Source organism: Sinohyriopsis cumingii, chromosome 1 (genome assembly GCF_028554795.1).
Source record: "Sinohyriopsis cumingii isolate HCF-2022 chromosome 1, ASM2855479v2, whole genome shotgun sequence".
NCBI lineage: Eukaryota > Metazoa > Mollusca > Bivalvia > Unionida > Unionidae > Sinohyriopsis > Sinohyriopsis cumingii.
The window spans coordinates 191,978,072-191,999,747 of NC_142961.1; the positions used below are offsets into that span (position 1 = coordinate 191,978,072).

At 35.0% G+C, this 21,676-nt stretch overlaps 1 protein-coding gene across 1 annotated transcript in view; it reads right to left on the reverse strand.

The window, feature by feature from the left end:
- Nucleotides 1-21,676, reverse strand: part of LOC149808591 (post-GPI attachment to proteins factor 6-like) — a 74,564-nt gene that overhangs the window by 29,509 nt on the left and 23,379 nt on the right. Inside the window, exons 7-11 of the mRNA XM_089979696.1 lie at nucleotides 19,560-19,783; nucleotides 15,209-15,354; nucleotides 14,402-14,580; nucleotides 5,125-5,388; nucleotides 2,224-2,434 (exon numbers count right to left, since the gene is read on the reverse strand). Of these exons, the coding sequence (XP_089835822.1) occupies nucleotides 2,224-2,434; nucleotides 5,125-5,388; nucleotides 14,402-14,580; nucleotides 15,209-15,354; nucleotides 19,560-19,783 (1,024 nt within the window). The remainder of the gene's footprint in view (nucleotides 1-2,223; nucleotides 2,435-5,124; nucleotides 5,389-14,401; nucleotides 14,581-15,208; nucleotides 15,355-19,559; nucleotides 19,784-21,676) is intronic.

Below are 21,676 nucleotides of genomic sequence, written 5' to 3' on the forward strand. Positions count from 1 at the left end.
AGTTGATCAATTCACTAAGCTGATGTAGGTATAATTGTAAGAACATATTCCATATAAACTATCTACTTATTTCAAACTAATTTCAAGTTATATTAAATGAGGAACCATGCAAAATAAAATGTGTTCGAAGACTAGAAGGGATTTCTTTTTCAAGGTAAAAATATATCTCTCCATCCCCTCCACCATGACAATTAAAGTCATTATGTGCACCATAGTGCCTACAAGAAAAGAAAGCAAAATTCTAGGAAGGAGAATGAAATAAAATCTTGTTAGGGGTGTGATATATAAATTCCATAATTTTTATGGCCAAAGATCACCATTTCATGCCCAGACAGAAAGGAAAATCAAACATACATGATCATTATTTTAATACATATTGGGACTAAATTCTCTGCCTCGCATGATCACATTGCAAAGAATCAGTAACTGACCAAAATTAGTTTATATCATACTGCACTCCACCATCTACAAACTACTTTGATTCAAAAATGAAATATCTTTTCTTGTTCTTTGATTTAACAAATGTATATATGACATTCTAGTTACTGAAGTCTTCAATTACAGGATACTCCCCCATTATTCTAATTAATGTATTGACTTACTGATTGTATGGAACTGTACAGCTTCACAGTCATCATTTTTCACACAAGTCATTTTTCAACAGCATAAAAGATTATCTGTTTCTTTGTTGTCGCATGGCAACCCTCAACAACAATGAAATCATCCATTTTAAATTCATGATGACTATAACTTAAAATTTACAACTGACCTGAAAGGATTTATTTTTTCCAGCAGTCTTACATCACTCACAAACTGCTTTTAATTTACCATCTGGTTCCACTTTTTCCAACCATAAGAACTGCTTCTGCCACTCAGGTCTCCAAGTTCTCATATTCAAAGTTCTGCCACCATTTTTATCAGCATCCTTCACCTTTGTCAATATGGAGCCAACATTAGCAGTAAACATTCCAACTTCAATTTCTCTTTCTAGTCTACACCTGTGGTCTCATCATCATCTACCTTTTGCATTTTGTCACCATTAGTGACATTTCTATCACAGGTCAGTTTCCTCAAAACATGAAAACAAATTCTACTCACTCATTTTTATAAGTCAATGTCCTTTCTGTACTCTTTTAAAAAGTGTCTAATGATGCTGTAGTACTGAGTCTAAATCACACATAATGAAGTATCAGTTATTATTAATATGATTGGACTATCAAGTGTGTATGCACCTACAAATGTCTGGCAAATAAATTATGTTCCATTTTTGTTTTTAACAGTATTTAAACTAGTGATGATGTGTGTATAAATCATGAAAGTAATCAAAGCTTTCTCCAAATTTGGGTCAGACAGTATTGTCAAATCACTGATATGCAATAATAATAATAATAATAATAATGATAATAATAATTTGGACTAACTCTAAGCATCTAAAGATCCAATCTGGTCTGGCCTGGTGCAACAGCTTTGAGATTTCTTGGACTAGACAGACAACACAAAAACTTGGGAAGGTGGAGGGGAGAGGGTGAGAGACATTTAATGAGTTTCTGATATACACTTTTCTAATTTACTTACAACACCTTGATGTTGATATGCTTTCAATCAATACAATCATCACAGATGGGGTTTGGTGTTTCCAGAGATAAAATAAGAGCAGAATGTCAATGGATGCATGTGGACAAAGTACAACTCAAGACATCCAGTGGACATTGGGCACAGGGTTATAAAAGCTCATTTGTTAAGCAGGTGAACTACAAAGTATTTCACTAGTCAATATTACTGTGTGACAGATTTCGAAAACTTTCCTTTATACCTGGTAAACGTTTAATTTAAGATCTGCCGAAACCTTTAAAAATACTTAACTCTAACAAAAGAAACTGAGATTAAAACATTTCAAAATTTGAAAATCTATTGCTGCCAGCAAAAGAAATAGTCATGTTTTTAACTTTCAAAGGTATGTAACAGCTGAAAATATGCATCCATTTTACTAAGTAGGTGCACAGTGATTTTGTGTTCTTTTTTCTGTCATTCCTGAACCATGGTGAATTGTGATAAGGTGTTAGTATCTATCTTGTACATATGCAGGATTAATAGAACCATTAGCATCTGTGTTAGATAGGTTATCAAACTCAGGTGAATCTACATCTATCATGCCATTCATCTCTGTGTTAGAGTGGTAAGAGTCAAGCATTATTCGACCTGCTGATGTTGTAATGTCCATACCTTGCTTCTGTTCCCTCTGTGGCAGTAAAAACACGACTGACAAGGCCACTGAAATATGCCATGCACTGTGTAAATACTTATAGTTGTCATTTGTCTCAAAAAAGGCAAATATAATCAATCCAACTCCAGCTAGAATCACTCCAGGAATAAGATGCTTCAAGTAACGTCCTTTAGATGGATAACACTGACGGCTCTTTCTACACTGCACAATCTGAAAGTACAGATGTATATCAAAGGTCATCTGCATTTGTTCCATGGGTTTTCATGCCAATTCTAAGAAGGTACCCTTATATTAAATATCTAAGGATGAAATACTAGTAAAATCACCAAAACTTAATTATTTAAACTGCTCTTGGGATGTACATGTTGCACAGTAGTTCCATAGGATTATAAATCTTATATGCAACAGAACTTTGATAAATGTTTTAAGTCCAGTCTGATTGGGAGTGAACATATTGCAGAATAAATTTGACTGGTTTCAATATGATGTATTCAATTCAATACAATAAAGGGTTTAGGAAATATAAACAAATAAAGAACTTTCTATGTCTGTGACTTTGACCCCAAAATCAATGGGATTAGAGCATGTTAGCTTCATATGTATTCATTTCAAATAACATCAAAATGTAATCAGGTCATCTACATCGATATAGAAATACTTAAGTTGGACTTCATTCCTCAAGGTAAAGTAGTATTTATGTAAATGTGCTATGATTTTAAAAATCATGTAAATAGTGTATGAATCTAATCACATCATCTATATATTGACAGAAACAGGCCCTACCAAACTATCAAGCTTAATTAACATCTGTTTAACTGTTTAGTCCAGAAAAATAAAAATAAAAATAACTTTCAAAACAATTCAAAAACTAGATATGTCAATAAGTGAGTGCTTACAGTATACACCCCGTAATACAGACAAACAGATGGAAAAAACCCAAATGTAATAAAACAGTACAAATCTCATAAATTCAGATCTTACATGGGACACAAACAAGTCTCATGATATAAATGCATACCAAGTTTAATAATAATAATAATAATAAATAAATAAATAAATAAATCAATCAATAATGTTTACTGATATTCATATAAAAAATCTCAATGGTTTGATGACAAGACTATCTAAAAAGGTTCAAGAGACAGACAGATGGATGGACAAGCCGATTCAGTATACCAACCTCCCAGACTTTATTTATGAGGGACTAATCATTCAAATAGAAAGAACATCTAATCTGGTCATCTAGACATTGATATAAAAATGCCAACCAATTCATTAGTCTTTGTCAAATGGTTTTTGCATAATCATACTAACAAGCTTCCCAATAAAGGCCATAACCAAGTTGACCCTGTTTCAAGCTGTGGAGTGTAATGCTTTGGCTAGGACAGGAAAATGCAGTAATCATGAAAATCAATAATTTTATAATCAATATTTGGACAGGTAAGACTTTACTGTTCATGGATAAAGATGAATACCAATGGAAAGCAAACTGGCATCACCCACCCACCCAAAAATTGGGCACCACTTATTTTTAACTTTCTGCAAAAGATATATTTTAAAGTTGCATACTTCCCATAACACATTCAAGAATGGATGGGTTGATTTTTTGTTGTTGCAGCAACTAACAATTGAAAACAATGGCTTTTTCTCCATAATCCATTTTGATGACAGAGTTGGACTCATTTAAATTTTAGGAAACCTTTGTGATACGATATAAAGATAGTATTATTAATACTTGGTGGCTTTGATAACAAGACTAGCTAAACTGTAAACATGCACTCAGTGGTGTAGCAAAAAATTATATGACCCTCTACCCATAAAATTGTGCATGTTTGATGGGAATTTCAGGAGTCCTGCAGATGCAGTGATTCCCTGTGCAGTTGCTACACCAATACATGCACCCTGTTCTGATGACTGTCTTGATGACTGTCTAGATGACTGTCTTGATGACTGTCTAGATGACTGTCTTGATTTATGATTGGATCTACTACACATTGAAAAGAAGACCAAGTTTTAGGCTGGGCATAAAATCTTATTATGATGCATGGTTAATGTAACCACATGCCCTCTACACTTTGCTCTGCCTCCCATGAAGTTAATAAAGTGCTGGCTGTGAACAGTCACATGTGCCACAATGATCATGGCATGGGTTTGTTGACATCATGGTACAAGTGTCTGATAGTGAATGTTCTAGAAAAAACTCCACTTTAACAGTTAAAAAATCATCGCCAGTCATTTTAGGTCCTCCGATTCCACTCTTTTTTTACTCCGATGAACCTTTACCCAAAATATGGACACCACTGTTAACTGTAAGAGCCACTAAATAATGCCATGCTATTATTTCAATTTTTTATTTTTATATGGGACTGCAGCTTTAAGTGTCCGATGGCAAGTTCATTTGTCCCTTAAAAATACAATCATTAATGATTTTGTATTTAGTAACCATATTGCAACTTCAATTATCTACTATTTTAAAAAGCTGGAATGATTTTAACAATGGAAGCTGTATCTTGAGAAATTCGTGTGACGCAGTGGAGTCATTATTTTGGATAAGTTTTATTGCAAAATATTGTCCATGTCTGAAAGGTAGCATGGAGGTGATATTGAGAAAACTGGACAAAAATAACTACACAAGGTGTTAAAATTGCCATCAAAATGGAGTAGAATGAATAAAAACAATATATGAATTCATTTATTTGTATGGAATTTTTGGTCCAACAAACTACTATATTCTCTATATGTAAATTTATTAATTGGGGATGGGGATTACATTATCTCCAAAGATGAATCATTATTCACTGAATTTTCAAGCTTGCTGTCTATATTAATTGCAGAATCCACTAAAATTGTAAGCCCATAAACACAAAAATTCATTGTGATCTAATAAAGTCAAATCTTACCCACGATATAACCATAGCCAAAATCCCTAGTGTAGCAGGCACCACAAAGACCCACAAACTATGCCGATCATATTCCACACCAATTGCAAGACCCAGGAATCCCACGGCATGGAGGAAGGACTTTACTGTCTTGGGGATTTTTGCCAGCATTATAAGTGTCACCCAGAAGGACAGAATGGAACCATAGAAGTCCGAGAAACTTAGGACTTCATATTTCATCATACAGTAGTAATAGAGCTTACTACTATCACAGGCATGGTAGAACTGAAATAGATAAGGACTTCATGTTTCATCATACAATAAAAACTGAGATATACCACTATCACAAGCATGGTAGAAATGAAATAGATAAGGACTTCATGTTTCACCATGCAACAGAAATTGAGCTTACTACTATCACAAGCATGGTAGAAATGAAATAGATAAGGACTTCATGTTTCACCATGCAACAGAAATTGAGCTTACTACTATCACAAGCATGGTAGAAATGAAATAGATAAGGACTTCATGTTTTGCCATGCAACAGAAATTGAGCTTACTACTATCACAAACATGGTAGAAATGAAATAGATAAGGACTTCATGTTTTGCCATGCAACAGAAATTGAGCTTACTACTATCACAGGCATGGTAGAAATGAAATAGATAAGGACTTCATCATACAATGTTTCATCATACAATATAAATTGAGTTATACCACTATCACAAGCATGGTATAATGGAAATACAAAAAATTATAATATCAACACTATGCATAAAAAACTTTTAAATGGATATAATATGGTATAAAGAGTATAAAATGCATGAACCATTATCACTATATTCATACAGAAGACTATCTCAATGCTTTCAGATAATGTCACAGTGTTATAGCGCCATTAGAAACCAACCAACCAATCAAGAACAATCAGTGCAGAGTTGTAATATGATGTAGCACCACTAAATTATTTCTACTTAATTTGTAAATATAAAATCTTACTTCTTACTTACATCCAGTAGTCTTATTTTAGTAGTAAAATTAACTTTATGACAATTGCTATAGATAGTGCAGATTTTAGAAACTATCTGATTGTAAATTAACTTTTTCCCTACTTTTATAAAATTTTAATTTAATTAAATTACTCTGCCTGTAAAATTAATTATAACTAAAACAAATATTTGAAAAATCTTAACAGTATGAAAAATTAGACATGTTTACTTAGAAGACAATAATTATTGCTATATTATAGATTGATGGTGTACAAACAATTAGTGGATACAAAAATTTATGGACAAAACAACTGTAGTTTATGTAAACTTGATATCAGATGACTGTAAAAGAATATCAAACATTGATGTAAACTGCGACAATTATTTATTTTCCATATATATTTAAATATTATTAAGTTTTGATAAATTCAGTGAAGTCCGCATATTTGCAACATAAAATACTTGTAACTGGCTCATTAGAAAATACAAATATTTAGTAATTACATGAATAAATTTGTTTTCAAATACAGTTACCATAAAAAGTTTGCATTTGAACTATGACATTTAAAACATCAAACTGTTGGGGAGATTCACATGGTGAATTACATACCTAACACATAAAGTTTTATCACATACCTAACACATAAAGTTTCATCACATACCTAACACATAAAGTTTCATCACATACCTAGCACATTAAGTTTCATCACATACCTAACACATACAGTTTCATCACATACCTAACACATAAAGTCTAATCACATATCTAATATATAAAGTTTGATAAGAAATCAAACAGACAAATGAGAATCATTAACATTAAAAAAATTGACCTACAATATACCATATATAATCATTTATAGCTAGATTCAAACTGGATCTGTCCATTTACAGGCTTATTTTATAATCAATTAGGAGGGTGACTCATGCTTTATCTGGAAATCAAATTTCTCTTAGCAAGTGGACTAATCTTGAGTGGTCAGACTGGTAAGACATAACTTTACAACAGAAGAAACATAACCCTGTTAGACAATGACCCCGACAGGTGAGCAATTATTAAGAAAAGCACGATCAAACAGAGATATTTTCAATAATAATTAGCAAAGCAATCAGTTTAATCAGGCCATAATGTGTGAGAAAAAAAATCATATACACCAATATGTTTGAATAATACTGACTCTTTATATAATTCTGACCTAAATATCATTTAATGCCCTTAAAAGAAATAGTATAGACATTTCATAACAATGCGAGTCATGTATTTATCCCTAGATTAAAAAAACATAGCCATTGTTCACATGCATATGAATAAATTCAATCTTGTTTAGTGACATTCCTGGATTAACTGATTTCAACCAAAATCGAGAACACATAATTTGATGACATCAGCACCATAAACACAAAATGCTCACACCAATCTATGCTGGATATGTAGGTTCATCGTAAGTGATATTTTCAGCTATTTAGTTGGACATATAAATCATAGATGAAATGACTTTGAAGGAAAAAGGTAAAGCACATATTTTATGATTTGTGTACAACTTATTTGGAAGCTATCTGATATCATCAATTATCCACTCATTAAAATTTTCTTGGCACAAACAATCATAGCATGCCATTCAAAACTTAGAAGGTGAGTCTATCTGGTTTTGCACATTTCACTCTAATTAACCAATTGATGTAAAAACCATTTCTATGCCAACAAAGATCTACCAAGCATACTGTTGTTGATGTTATGTTAGTCACTGGCATAATTTAATGAACATATTTTATCAGTCCTAAACAATAACAGAATTATAAGCAAATTTGGTGACTGAATAATAAATTGAATATTTGAACAGCATTTGTGTGACTTGTGTGATTTGGAATTTTTAACGTAGCTTTTAACAATTGTGCAGTCATATCGCTATGATGTCTGCAGTGTGGAAGTTTATAGTGGTGTCTAGCACTGGGGCATCATGTTGCAAACATGTGGCATGATGTCCCACCCAGTCACATTATCCTGACACTAGGTCGGCCTGGTGTCAGGATAATGTAACTGGGTGGGACATCATGCTACATGTCTGCGGCATGATGCCCCAGTGCTAGACATCACTATAAACTGTCACACTGCAAACATTGTAGCAAAATGACCAAAAAATTGTTAAAGCTACATTAAAAATCTAAATAACACACACACACACAAACATATACATACATACATACATAATATTGATGCATGCTGTTGAAAACACAGCAAATAAATCAATATCAGCTGTAAAGATCTGATTGAAAGTTAACACTCTCAAAATGTAAAAATGTATAAAAAAAAAATTGCAGACAAACATTAAGAAAATAATCCCTTAAAAATAAGTGCCAGCATTTAGCCCTTTCATCACCTCAAATGCCAAATCCACATCAAAAAGTGCAGAACAGCATTTCCAATTTTAAGTGTTTAATTACATTTCTGTAAGATCAAGGATATAACAGAATTTTGTAAGTTTTTCAGTGTCGAAAAGAATCTTAAAAGATGACATGTTTTCTTTTAAACAGTTCAACAGTTTTTTAATAAAAAGAAATGTGATTGCAGAATGTGAAAAACAACTAGAGCTTACAGTAATAGATCAAATGTTACCTAAATATTAATGAATTAATTCCAAATACTCCATTGCAGAAAAAAAATGTTTCATACTTTTTCAAAAACTAAAGTATTTTTCAAGTTTTGACAACTACTATTTCTGAGTTATGAATTAAACAAATTTTCAAGTAAATTAAGTTTCTCCAAGAATACTTACCAAATCACGTTATGTTAGGAATATTAGCCTGCGACCTTGCAAAGCAAGCCCTCCTAAAAGATGAAAAATTCTTTCCCTGATAATATGAATAGACAAAGGGCAATAACTCTTGCTCATTACCTCCCCTCGGCACCGCCAGTTGTCACTAGTTTTCAGCTGAATGAGAAACTAACGAGGATACTCGTATGTTGGGTGGTTGGAAGGGTTTTGAGACTGAGATTTGGGTTGGCCAGAATCTTCAAGGACATATCTATTACTAGACCGAGTAGATCGGTGACTTGTCCCTCTGAGATCTATCATAAACATCTTGCCATTCTTGATTATTTTCAGTATCAGCAACATGGGAGGGAAGGAAAATGCCCTCAATCTCTCCCAAACGACTCAGAGCGCATCCACAGTGTAAGCTTTTGGGTATGGAACTGGAGAGACGAAGGTAGGTAGCTTGTGATTCCACCTCGTTGCCAAGAGGCCGATCATCGGATGCCCATGAAGAGCACAAATCCAACTGACTGATAACGAGACCATTCCATTTTAAGGACTTGATCACTTCTGGATTGAGTCAGTCTCTTGAGACACTGGTTCTGCTGCCAGGAATGTGTCTGATTTGTATGTGTCTGACTGATGTACCAAATTAATGTAGAAACAGCCAAATCAGAACAATCAGGTTGAGTGAATTGGTGCCTCCCTGTTTGATGAGATAGCTCACCACCAGAGTTGTCAGACCTTATGAATAGTGATTTCACCTCAGAGTTGATATTTTCAGAAATGAAAGGCATTGATGACAGCCTTCATTTCTAGGATGCTGATGTGTAGAAGCCATTCCCCTGGCTGGTAACAGGTGGGCACCCACACCTTGTGCACTGGTGTCGGTACCTACTATTATTTCCACTTGGGGCTTCTCCAGCGGGATTCTGGTAGTCAGGTAACCTAGGCTGCCTCAGTGATGCAGGAATGATCAAGTCTCGAGCAAGATCATGACTGTTTGATGAATGGGACTTGAAAAGGGGCACCACTGTGCCGGCAAGGTCCATATAATAGAGGCAGCAGAGTGGGATATAGTATACTGCCACACTGAATAAACCAAGGAGTTACAAGAACTTTCACGCTGAAATCCAAGTCTTGTCAGAAATGGACTCAGTGAGTTTGACAATTCTGGTAAAGCAAACACAAGGAAGCCATGACAGATTCTGGTTAGTTAAGAATTCTATACCCAGATGGACAGAGTTCTGGGATGGTTGGCGGTCTGACTTTCCCAGTTTATTAATAAGCCTAAATGATATAGGAGAAACAGAATATCATTCCTGCCTTGGAGTATGATAGAACTTACCATGCGTTTCTGTAGGATTGTACGCTGACATCATTGTCGATTGGAACAGGAAGCTGATGCAATCCATAATCTGAGAAAAAGCCCATTGGCTGATGTTGAGGCCAACAGAAAGACCAGTGAACTGATAAACTGTGTTGTGGTAAGCGAAAGACTAAGAAATGTTCATGTCACGGGGATAATAGGGATGTGAAAAATTTGTGTGTGTATGTGTGATTTGGATTTTTAATGTAGCTTTAACAATTTTTCAGTCATATTGCTATGATGTCTGCAGTGTGACAGTTTATAGTGATGTCTAGAACTGGGGCATCATGCCATGAGGCAGCTGTTAGTACCAGTTTTGTAAGTCTTTGGTATGACTCAGCCAGGGATCGAACCCACGACCTCCAACATCCAAGGCGGATGTTCTAACCACTAGGCCACCGGAGCGGTCGTGAAGTGAAAAATATGTGTCCACCAGATCACGACTGATGGCATACTCATCCCATCAAATGGAGAGGTGGATTGAACTCATCATCTCCATCTTGAATTGGTTGAGGCCACTCCAGTCGATTGTGGGTCTTAACATGCTGTTTGCTTTCTGAAAAAGAAACACCCTGAGTAAAACCCTGGGGACTGTGGTCTTTGCACATGCTGCACTACTTTTTTATTTGTTGATGAGCAACCATATCTCCTGCTGTAGAAAGGTATCCTTCTTCTGATCTGATGGTATAATCGTGAAGAAGGGGAAGAAGGAGGAGGAGGGGATTGTTGATGAACAAAATCTGAAGACCCTCTGAATGACCTGGATCTGATGGAATGGGGAGGTCCAGTGAGCTCAAAACTTGGTTTCCATATGAACACAAAAATGGCTTGATTGTCAGAGGATGAGTTGTACAACATGTGGTCTGTATAACAGTATGGCTAAATACAAGCACCACCTGGCGATGCCAAGAGGAGTTAATGGGCAAGAGTTATTGCCCTTGGTCTATTCATATAGACAGGGAATGACGAATTTTTTGGCTTTTAGTAGGGCTGGATTCACAAGATAGCAGGCTAATATCCTAATGTAATGTGATTGGGAAACATATTCAAAGTAGAAATGTGTTCATGGAAAGTGAATGTTCCCATAAGTGCCAGAAAATTGTTCAAGAAGGAAACTTAACCAATGTGCAACAAACATGCGCACAGACAAAAACCGTTCTCTGTTGCGTAAGGCATTGAAAGAAACAACAAATCATGACATTATATGTGGTTAGATACTTGGCAAGCCTCATTCATTCCCTTGAATTCTGACACACATGGTTAATTCTACTGGTTTACAAACTCCACGAAATACACTGAATGATGTACAATATTGACCTTTGTAGAGGTTAATGTGAAGTTGTATAGACCAGTAAATATTGACAGAAGCGTTTAATATGATATATCTTACAATTCATTTACACAAAAACAAAGGCCAAGAATTGTTTTAGCACATTTTTTTCATTTAAAGAAACTCTAATATCATAATTTGTTTTAGAAAAACAGAAATATCATGGTGCTGCAAATGTGATGTGTTATGATTAGAAGTACAACAATTCATCATATATTCATTGGCAAGTGAGGTATTTTCTGTTGTGATATTCCAGACTGATATCTGTTCTACTGCAGAAATATCCAAATACTGCATCACATGTGTGACTGAACATCAATGTAGTTGAAGGTGATGTTTCATCATATATAAATACCGAAAATATAAGTTGAGAAAAGAAAGACAGGTTTTTTTTATTAAACTGATGATTCTACTGTTTAACAAGAATTTCTAGTAATCTTGCAAAAGACCATTATTTTTAATTTTTAATTCCTGAGCATTGAAAACATATATCAAGTTTTGAGAAATTTCAGCATGTTTTCACTATTGTTGTTTTTTGTTGTTGGGGGGGTGGGTAATCCCATTTTCAGCACATGATAGGCGATACATGGTGGCAAGTATATTTGGTGGAAGAAGAGCCCTAAGAAATCCCAGGAAGAACCACTAACCCACTGGAAGCGACTGGCTAGCTTTTCCCACAAACCCATGCTGGCCGAGCCTGGGAATCAAACCCACAGACAGAGGTGAGATGTCAGTGATCAGTAAAGGTGAGTTCTTTAAACCAACTAGGCCCCAAAACTCAAGCATAATAAATTTTATACAAAACTATTTTCTTATGTTTGTTTGAGTTAACAAATTCGCAAGATGCCACTGATTGACACCAGTTTAATTTAAGAACAACTAGATAATATCCGAAGGTTTTTAATGAAAACTCTATGTCATTATGACTATGAATTCAGAAGAAGTAGAAATAACAAGATTTTCTAGATAAGTACTATAGTGGATGTGTTAGATCATATCAGTATTTTTATATTTGCGACAAACTTGACAAAATACGAAGTCTTTTAGTGAAAACCCAATGTCAGGACGTTCATCCAATTTTGAAGAAGTAGTCATAACAAGATTTTCAAGCTTGCCACCATGCAGACCATATCGTATGTCATATTTTTACATCATTTTCTGTCACCATACTGTATGTCACCATGACATCATTTTGTGACATGCTTACATCATTTTCTGTCACCATGCAGACCATATTGTATGTCATACTTACATCATTTTCTGTCACCATGCAGACCATATCGTATGTCATACTTACATCATTTACTGTCACCATGCAGACCATATCGTATGCATACTTACATCATTTTCTGTCACCATGCTGACCATATCGTATGTCATACTTACATCATTTTCTGTCACCATGCAGACCATATCGTATGTCATGCTTACATCATTTTCTGTCATGATGCAGACCATATCATATGTCATACTTATATTATTTTCTGTCACCATGCAGACCATATTGTATGTCACATGACATCATTTTCTGTCATCATGCAGACCATATTGTATGTCATACTGACATCATTTTCTGTCACCATGCAGACCATATTGTACAAAAAAACCAACAAATTTTGCATCAATGAAATCAAAATATATTTAACGAAAGGACATATAGCTCTTCAAAATTTTTGTTTTCTCAATTTGAGTCCATGTACATCATGATGTGCTACCTTCATGTGCTACTACACTGATGTATTGTCATACTCACATTGCAATATGTATTGTCATACTCACATTGCAATATGTATTGTCATACTCACATTGCAACATGTATTGGGTTACAATACTATCAATACTGATGTATTGTCATACTCACATTGCAATATGTATTGTCATACTCACATTGCAATATGTATTGGGTTACAATACTATCAATACTGATGCAATATATCATCATATAAAATTACATAAGACCAATGCATATAAATGAATCATTACTACTATGATGAATGTCATGTGCCTTTCAGAAACTGAAAACAATCTTAATACTTTTGCTGCTTACCCTGTCACTGAAATGTTATATTGTTGTCTTACTACCTGCAAATGAATGTGATACAAACAACAGTCAGTGCTATCCCTAGACTGCTTACCCTGTCACTGAAATGTTATATTGTTGTATTACTACCTGCAAATGAATGTGATACAAACAACAGTCAGTACTATCCCTAGACTGCTTACCCTGTCACTTAAATGTTATATCGTTGTCTTACTACCTGCAAATGAATGTGATGCAAACACCAGTCAGTGCTATCCCTAGACTGCTTACCCTGTCACTGAAATGTTATAATGTTGTCTTACTACCTGCAAATGAATGTGATACAATCACCAGTCAGTGCTGTCCCTAGATTGCTTACCATGTCACTGAAATGGTGTATCATTGTCTTACAACCTGCAAATGAATGTGATACAATCACCAGTCAGTGCTGTCCCTAGACTGCTTACATTGTCATTGAAATGTTATATCATTGTCTTAAACCTGCAAATGCATGTGATACAAACAGCAGTCAGTGGTGTCCCTATACTGCCTTAATAGAGCACTGCACCCTCCTTGGAATGGCTAAACTGTTAGAAATCTTCCAAGTTATAATACATGAGATATGGTAAAATTCTACCTGTGCATTATGGGCATCATTTACACCTATTTTTACCTGTAGTGTAAATAATATCTAAAATGCCCTAGTAGAGAAATGCCTTCTCTTGTAAATAAAGTGTGCCCTCAGAAAAGACATTACAATGCATAAAATGCCATGACATGCTATCAGCACCCTGCCCTTACTATTGGTCTGAAAAAATGATTAGTCTGACAACTTACTGTTGAGAAGAACATAGTGTAAGTATAAACCAAGGCCTCTAGAAAGAATCTTTTATAGGCTGCTAGACATACAGCTGGAATGAAGAACAAGTTGCTGAGGGACAACAAAAGAACAGCAGTCAACTCTGCAGCATCAGAATTAGCTTCTGTACCGTCTGTACAACCATAACCTCTCCAGCCTGAAATCAAACATAAGCAACCAAAAATAAAAGATAAATTAGCAAGCATTAATCTCTCAGACCTTGTGTGGTTTTTAAGCTAATATTCATTTCAATTAATGACATACAATGGTCTCATTTAAAAGCTCATTAGAATAATATTTCCCATCATATAATGTGCATCAAATACAACTGGCTGTGGTTCTGTGTACAATGTACTCCATTATTCTTCATTATAAGGTCACCTCACATTGTGATACACTTAAATGGCACCTATAAACAGGTGATAATGAGCAAGCACTGTATAATACATTGGGCAATGCTAACGCTCTAGTTACTGGTATATTGTATTAATATTATAAAATGACACAAATGCAGTTACAAAACCTGAAATGTTCCAGAACAATTACAATTGACTTCCATTGCTGTTCCTTTCTGAGCACTGAGTAATAGTTGTAAGAACTTATAGAATACTTATTCATTAAGTACTTTCTAACTTATTTTCTCTATTCAGTTGCCGCTCATTCCCTGACACGTTCATTCACCAACTCATTCATTTGTTTGTTCACTCACTGACTTGCTCACACACACTCACTCACTCATTCACTCACTCATTCATTCATTCAGGATAAAAAAATAAGTGGGTTACCAGCAAAGCAGTCACAAGTACTGAAGACATGGACCCCACTCATATATTCCTGGCAGCGTCCATAGCGTCCACACTGCGTGTCAACACACTTTGTCAAGCTGACACCAAAGTTTATCAGTGGGATCTTATTGCAAACTTCATAGACACTGGATGAATAAAAAGATTTTAAAAATTTAATCAGAGCTTAAAGGTTTTCAATAAATAAAATTTCACAGAAAACTTTAAACTAAACCTAATACATGCCTCATACTGTACTAAGCTGCTGGTAGTAAGGACTTGGGTATCTGCCCCTGAAAAAGTTGTGTACCTATTTTATAAAGACTTAATCCAACAGTTGATACTAAAAAGACAATGGACACAAATACAGATGGATGATATTCTATATGCTATACCTTTTCTAAGACAATGCTCCTTGCATTCAAGGTCAAGTATTTATTACTAACGACATCATCGAGGGTTCTGATCAACACTAAACACTATCGGGCATATATGTTACTATTAGGCACACAAACCACTATATATACTTGTACATAAGTCAGATTCAACTGCAACCTGCATACACCCAGATCTTCCACTGTCTAATATGCTGGCAGATCTGGGTCTATAAAGTGTGTAAGGAGCAATAAGAAGGATAAATAATACAGACCATGATTAATAATTGATATGATGTGATGTGATTTGGATTTTTAATGTAGCTTTAACAATTTTTCATGTAGCATGATGTCCCACCCAGTCACATTATTCTGACACCAGGCTGACCAGTCCTAACATTAACCTCTTAATTCTGAGCGCCAAGAGAGGCAGCTGTTAGTACCATTTTTTGTAAGTCTTTGGTATGACTTGGCCGGGGATCAAACCCACAACCTCCCGCATCCAAGGTGGATGCTCTAACCACTAGGCCACCAGAGAATTCGATTAATAATTGAAACAATCTAGTTTTACTTTTGAACATCTAGAACTGCTAAATGATGTTTATGTGCACCCAAGTAATGCATTTCCAAGTACACATCTCCCCTGAAAACTCGCACACAACAGGCTCCAAAAACATAGACCGCACTAAAAGTGAGGGTGCTAGTTATCGAGGGACCTCCATAACATTAACAATATGAAATCATACCACCCTCGCTGGACATCAAGAAAACAATGGGGGGGAGGGCTATCTGGTCTTTTTAACTGCTGAATAATCGTTTTAAAATTGAGTTGGGAATAATTGTCAATAGAGCACATTTTGTAATGAAGTTATTCGTTTTATGTAAAAATGACCTTTATTTTCAAGATGTCCACCACTAAGACATCATTATCATTGTTCCAACTGCTTTCAACAACCTTCACATGTATGCAAAAACATTGTGCATTACATCACTGCTTTATGTTGTTCTTGTGTAGTCTGGTTTGTTGATCCTTATCCTCCCTGCTTTGCTCCCTACTCTTGTGGAATGCAACTCAAGGAGCATACTAAGCAGGGAACCAGACTTGTTACTGATTCAAATTCACAATTAAAAAAGATTCCTTTTAGTTTTAAAACATGAACATTTGGTTAATAAAACAGCCATCAATGTCAAAAGTCAATTTTTTGGTGTTGTTCTATAATAAAATATTGATGCCATAATTTCAATGCAAGTAATAGGGAAATTTCTTCTCAACTGTGAGGAAATCTCTGAGTGCCAATTCAGGAATTACAAATTAACTACAAAATCTGAAACTAGCTTTTCATTAATAAAACATATTTGTGAAACAGTATTTTATGTCTTCAAATATTCATTTCACTTGATTGTCTTGCTATTGTTGATCACTTTTGTGAATGAAAAGTTTAATTATATTATGTTCTCCCAAAAATTTGTAAAAGTGTTTGATTGACTGCTTGAAATGAGTTGACCTGACACTAGATTGGGGCTGTTAGCTCTTGCGCAGATTGGATTTGCATGTCTTTTAACTTTTCAATTAGTCCACCCCATTAATTTGATATAAAAGATGTAATTAATGTGGTAATACAAGGTCAGCTTTTAATTCAGTGCAATAATACAACAAATACTTATGCAAATTAGGTGTAAAAACAGCATCTGCACTTAATTAAGTTCTCTAAAAATGATTGCGGACATAGCTGTTATGGTAGATATATTTCACGTTTGAATACAAGAGGGCACATTGTATTTATGATCATTTCACTTAAACCAAACTAAACGATATAACTAATACACAAATTTCACTTGATAAAACATATTTAATTGGTATTTATTTATTAAAGTGCCACCTCAAGTAGGTGTTAGTGACAATTTTATTGATCAAAATTTCATTGCATAGCATTATTTACGATGTACCATAAATGTTTTTTGGAAAGAAATTAAAAATAATACATGATTTTTATTAAAAGTTGATAATTTCATAATGTTGATTATAATTCCCAGGTCATATCAACTGTTTTCGATGATAAAATGAGCGCTATATCAAGGTTTTAGTTACCAATTTTGATCGCGATTTTCTTCATGTTCAACAAATAGGGGTCAAATCATTGGTACTTTCTAGAACAAAAAAATGTGATCAATGACTGACCCACATTATAAGTTATCAGGGTGCAAGTTATCAAAGGAGTGGTGTAGTTCATACAGCTTCCCTGGGATACCGGGATGACAAAAAACTGGCTGATAAATTGGGAGCGAAACTGGTTGGTCGTATTTTACCTGGGTTATTTTACACAGGTAGTATTTGCTGCTACAGGGTTCAGACAACAATCCAAAACTAATATTTTAAGTGGTGAAAATAATGCACTTGCACAGTCTGTTTTGAGGAAAATTCCCCTGTAGGTAAACATTATAAAAATCCAGCTCAGTGAGATCTTGCCACATGCAAGCCACAGCGATAAAATGAAAATGGTTTTAGCTTCAAGCCTATCATCATGTACAATTTTCTATACATAGACTTCTGAAAAATATCATATTTCTGACTGGTAGTTATTTCAGGAAATTGGTGACTTTCATTCCAATAAACATTCCACCACACATAGGCTGGTTCTGTGGCTCAAAAAATAATTACTGTATTTGACTTAAAAAATAGTAAGTTCTACTTTCATAATAATAATTCAATGTCCAGATCATTTTAAACTCTGTAAAACCATACCAATACACCTCTCCCTCGAACTCGCGCACAGCAGGGTGCACAAACATAAACTGCACTATAAACAAGGGCATGAGTTACCGAGGGACCTCCAAAAATGTAAAAAAATCCGTTTAGACACAGAAAACCTTGAGGGGGTAGGAAATGGCTGTTTAATTACTGTATCCTTGTTTTACAATCACGTCCATAATAATTGTTAATAACGTGCTTTTTCTAATAAAGTTGTTTGTTATTCTGTATAAATAACATTTATTTTCAAAGTGTTCAACATGTGTAAGATCGTTTAAACTGGCTTTAACAGCCATCACGTGTACACAACAACATCTATGTATTACTTCACTTTAGGCTTTATTTTATGAAGCATTTGTTTCGCTTGGTTGCTTTCCTATCTTTGACCAGTTATGAATGAGTCTGTTAATTTAAGGTAGTTTATGTTACATAAGCAATTACATTTATAACAGAGTTCGATTGATCAAATGACGTGAGTTCACCTGACATATGACCTTAGCTGCTAGATTTTAAGTATGTAGTATTTGCATGCCTTTCACCTTTTCTTTTATTCCACCTACTTTATTTGATTCAAAAGACATAATTAACGTGATAATACAAAGGAGGCCAACTTTTAATTCAGTGCAACAATACAAATACTTTCGTAAATCAGTTATCAAAACACGGTCAGCACTTAATTAGGTTCTCAGAAATGCTTGCAGACATGGCTGTTACAGTAGATTGCCACATTTTATTTTTAAATACACATTGCATTTGTGATGATTACACTTAAGAGGAACTAAAAATTCCTCTGAAGTTGTCCACTATCCCAATCCAACCCAGAGATATGTCCCAGTGTACATCTGGGAGTACCGTGCAGTGACAGCAATTAAGGTTTTAGGTTCAACCCACAATATGTACAATTACTTTCATATATGCTTCTTCTGAAAATATTAAATGTGAAATTCCATTTTTTTTTTCTTCAGTTAATCAGTAACCTTCCTTCTCTTAAACAGGGTATTTCATATTCCATGTCTGATAGGTTGGTTTAGTAGTTAATGAAACAATTAGGTATACGCATCTGACCTTTATAGGTTAACATCAATACAAATAAATTTAACAAAAACATCAGTGCTGAAAATGTAATATCAATGTCTCTCTGTGATAACACCACTGACACTACCACTGCTGCATAAGCGATATCCTGACCTTGTTATCTGGATATGCTGGCAACTTCAATACATACACTTACCCACTTTTGTTTTTCCTGTAGCACCTACTGGTAAAACCAATATTCCACACACCTGGTTCAGGGTATGGTACATAAAGAGTGGCCTCCCTGGCTGTTTCAGAGCTGGTGTTTACATTTAACAGAATACCACCCAGGCAGCTATGTACAGTGGATCCTCCTGGTAATGCATTCTTCATCAAACACATCCAAACACCTGCATCCTGGTACTTGCTCTGCTCATTAGTCTAAGAATTTCAAAGTAATTTCTGGAGTTAAATATGTTTCTCCAATAATACTTACCCAACAATAAATTAGGAGTCCATCCAAACCTTTACCTTGCATATCCATCTGTCCCAAAATCTATTTTTAGCAATATTAAGTGCTAAGTCATCTTCCAACCAAGATGGAAGTCAGACAAGAGTGACCTCCTCTTGAACAGAGGAACTGGTGCCAATCCAATCCATACTTCAGTTACTACTGGAGCTGGTATACACAGTTTGTGAAGTTTTAAAATGTAAACATATAGAGGCCGGGAGACTGCGCCTGTATTATGATCAGGTAAGTATTATAAAAAAACATTTTGTTTCAGAGATTCATATCTTCTACAAATACATTACCGATCATAATATATCAGAAAAATAGGTAAGATGTAGAGGAAGCTGCATTGCATCACTCAGGAGAATGGTTTCCTAAAAAATCTGAAGAAGCTTCAAAAATTTCATGAGATACTAGCTGGAGTTATGACTGGACATGAATTGTACAAAACAAAATTCCCCGTGCAAATCCAGCAAAAGCTGTGTGTGTGTGTGAGAGAGATCTGGATTTTTAACGTAGCTTTAACAATATTTCAGTCATATCACTACTATATCTGCAGTGTGGCAGTTTATAGTGATGTCTAGCGCTGGGGAATCATTCCGCAGACATGTAGCACAATGTCCCACCCAGTCACATTATCCTGACACCAGGCAGACCAGTCCTAACACTAACCTCTTAATGCTGAGTGCCCAGCAAGGCACCTGTTAGTACAATTTTTATAAGTCTTTGGTATGACTTGGCTGGGGTTCAAACCTGTGATCTCCCATTTCCAAGGTGGATGCTCCAACCACTAGGTCACCGGAGCGGTCCCCAGTAACGTAGCATGATATTCTGTGTCTATAGGACTTAACAGGTCCAACTTAGCCCTTTGGGATATTGCAAACAGATTTACAAATAGCTGACAACCAGCAGGCAGAGATTTATCTGAAAACTGAAGGGTGAACAGACCAGTTGGTTTTAATTACCAGATTCCATTTGTGACAGTAAATCCAGGGATTTTGTAGTCTTTGAAGTGGATTTACTGATGATGATACCACATGAACAATTCACAAATCATAAGGTAGAGGTATAGGAATCTTAATCTTCCTTGCCTTCTGAACAGGGGTCAACACTACCAGGCAAAGGGGGCGACAAAGTCACCTAAAAAATGTAAACTTCACTTTCTTCTGTGAGGAAAGTGAAAATGACTTCGCCCTGCGATTTTTTTTTTATAGAGGTACATTGACTGACCATACATTTTGAGATGGCCTCTCACTTTGACCAGGTTGGTTCTAGTGTTGTGTTGTAGCGAATTGTATTTGTCAAGACATCAAGTAGCTATTTTTTATATCAATTACGCTGACAAACAAATTTTTGCACATTCAGAGACGTGTTTTGATGGTATCCCATCATTAGCACGCAGGTCAAAAACACGCCGACAAGTATGTGCCGACAAAAGTGCACAAGACAAAAGCGTGAAAGGCACAAATTATAAATGTTATTATGTCAAATAAATAAGCAAATATTTGCTATTTAAAAAATGTTTAATAGTATTAATATGAGTTTTAGTGTATTATTTCTATCACTGTTCAAAATGCGATATCCATCAGTTATGATATGCTCTTTCAAATGTGTAAGGTGAAAGTTTTCTGACTTGACTCATAATTGTGAAAATACAGAAAAAAGCAGTGTTTAACCAATTCCCAAAATTAATACAAGTGTATAGACAAATAAATAAACCATAAATTTACAACCTTGTCAGTGGACTGTTGTAATGAAGTGAGTGACTGCATTATAAAAAACCCACCTTCCAAAAATAGATGCACTCACATGTCTGTGTGATT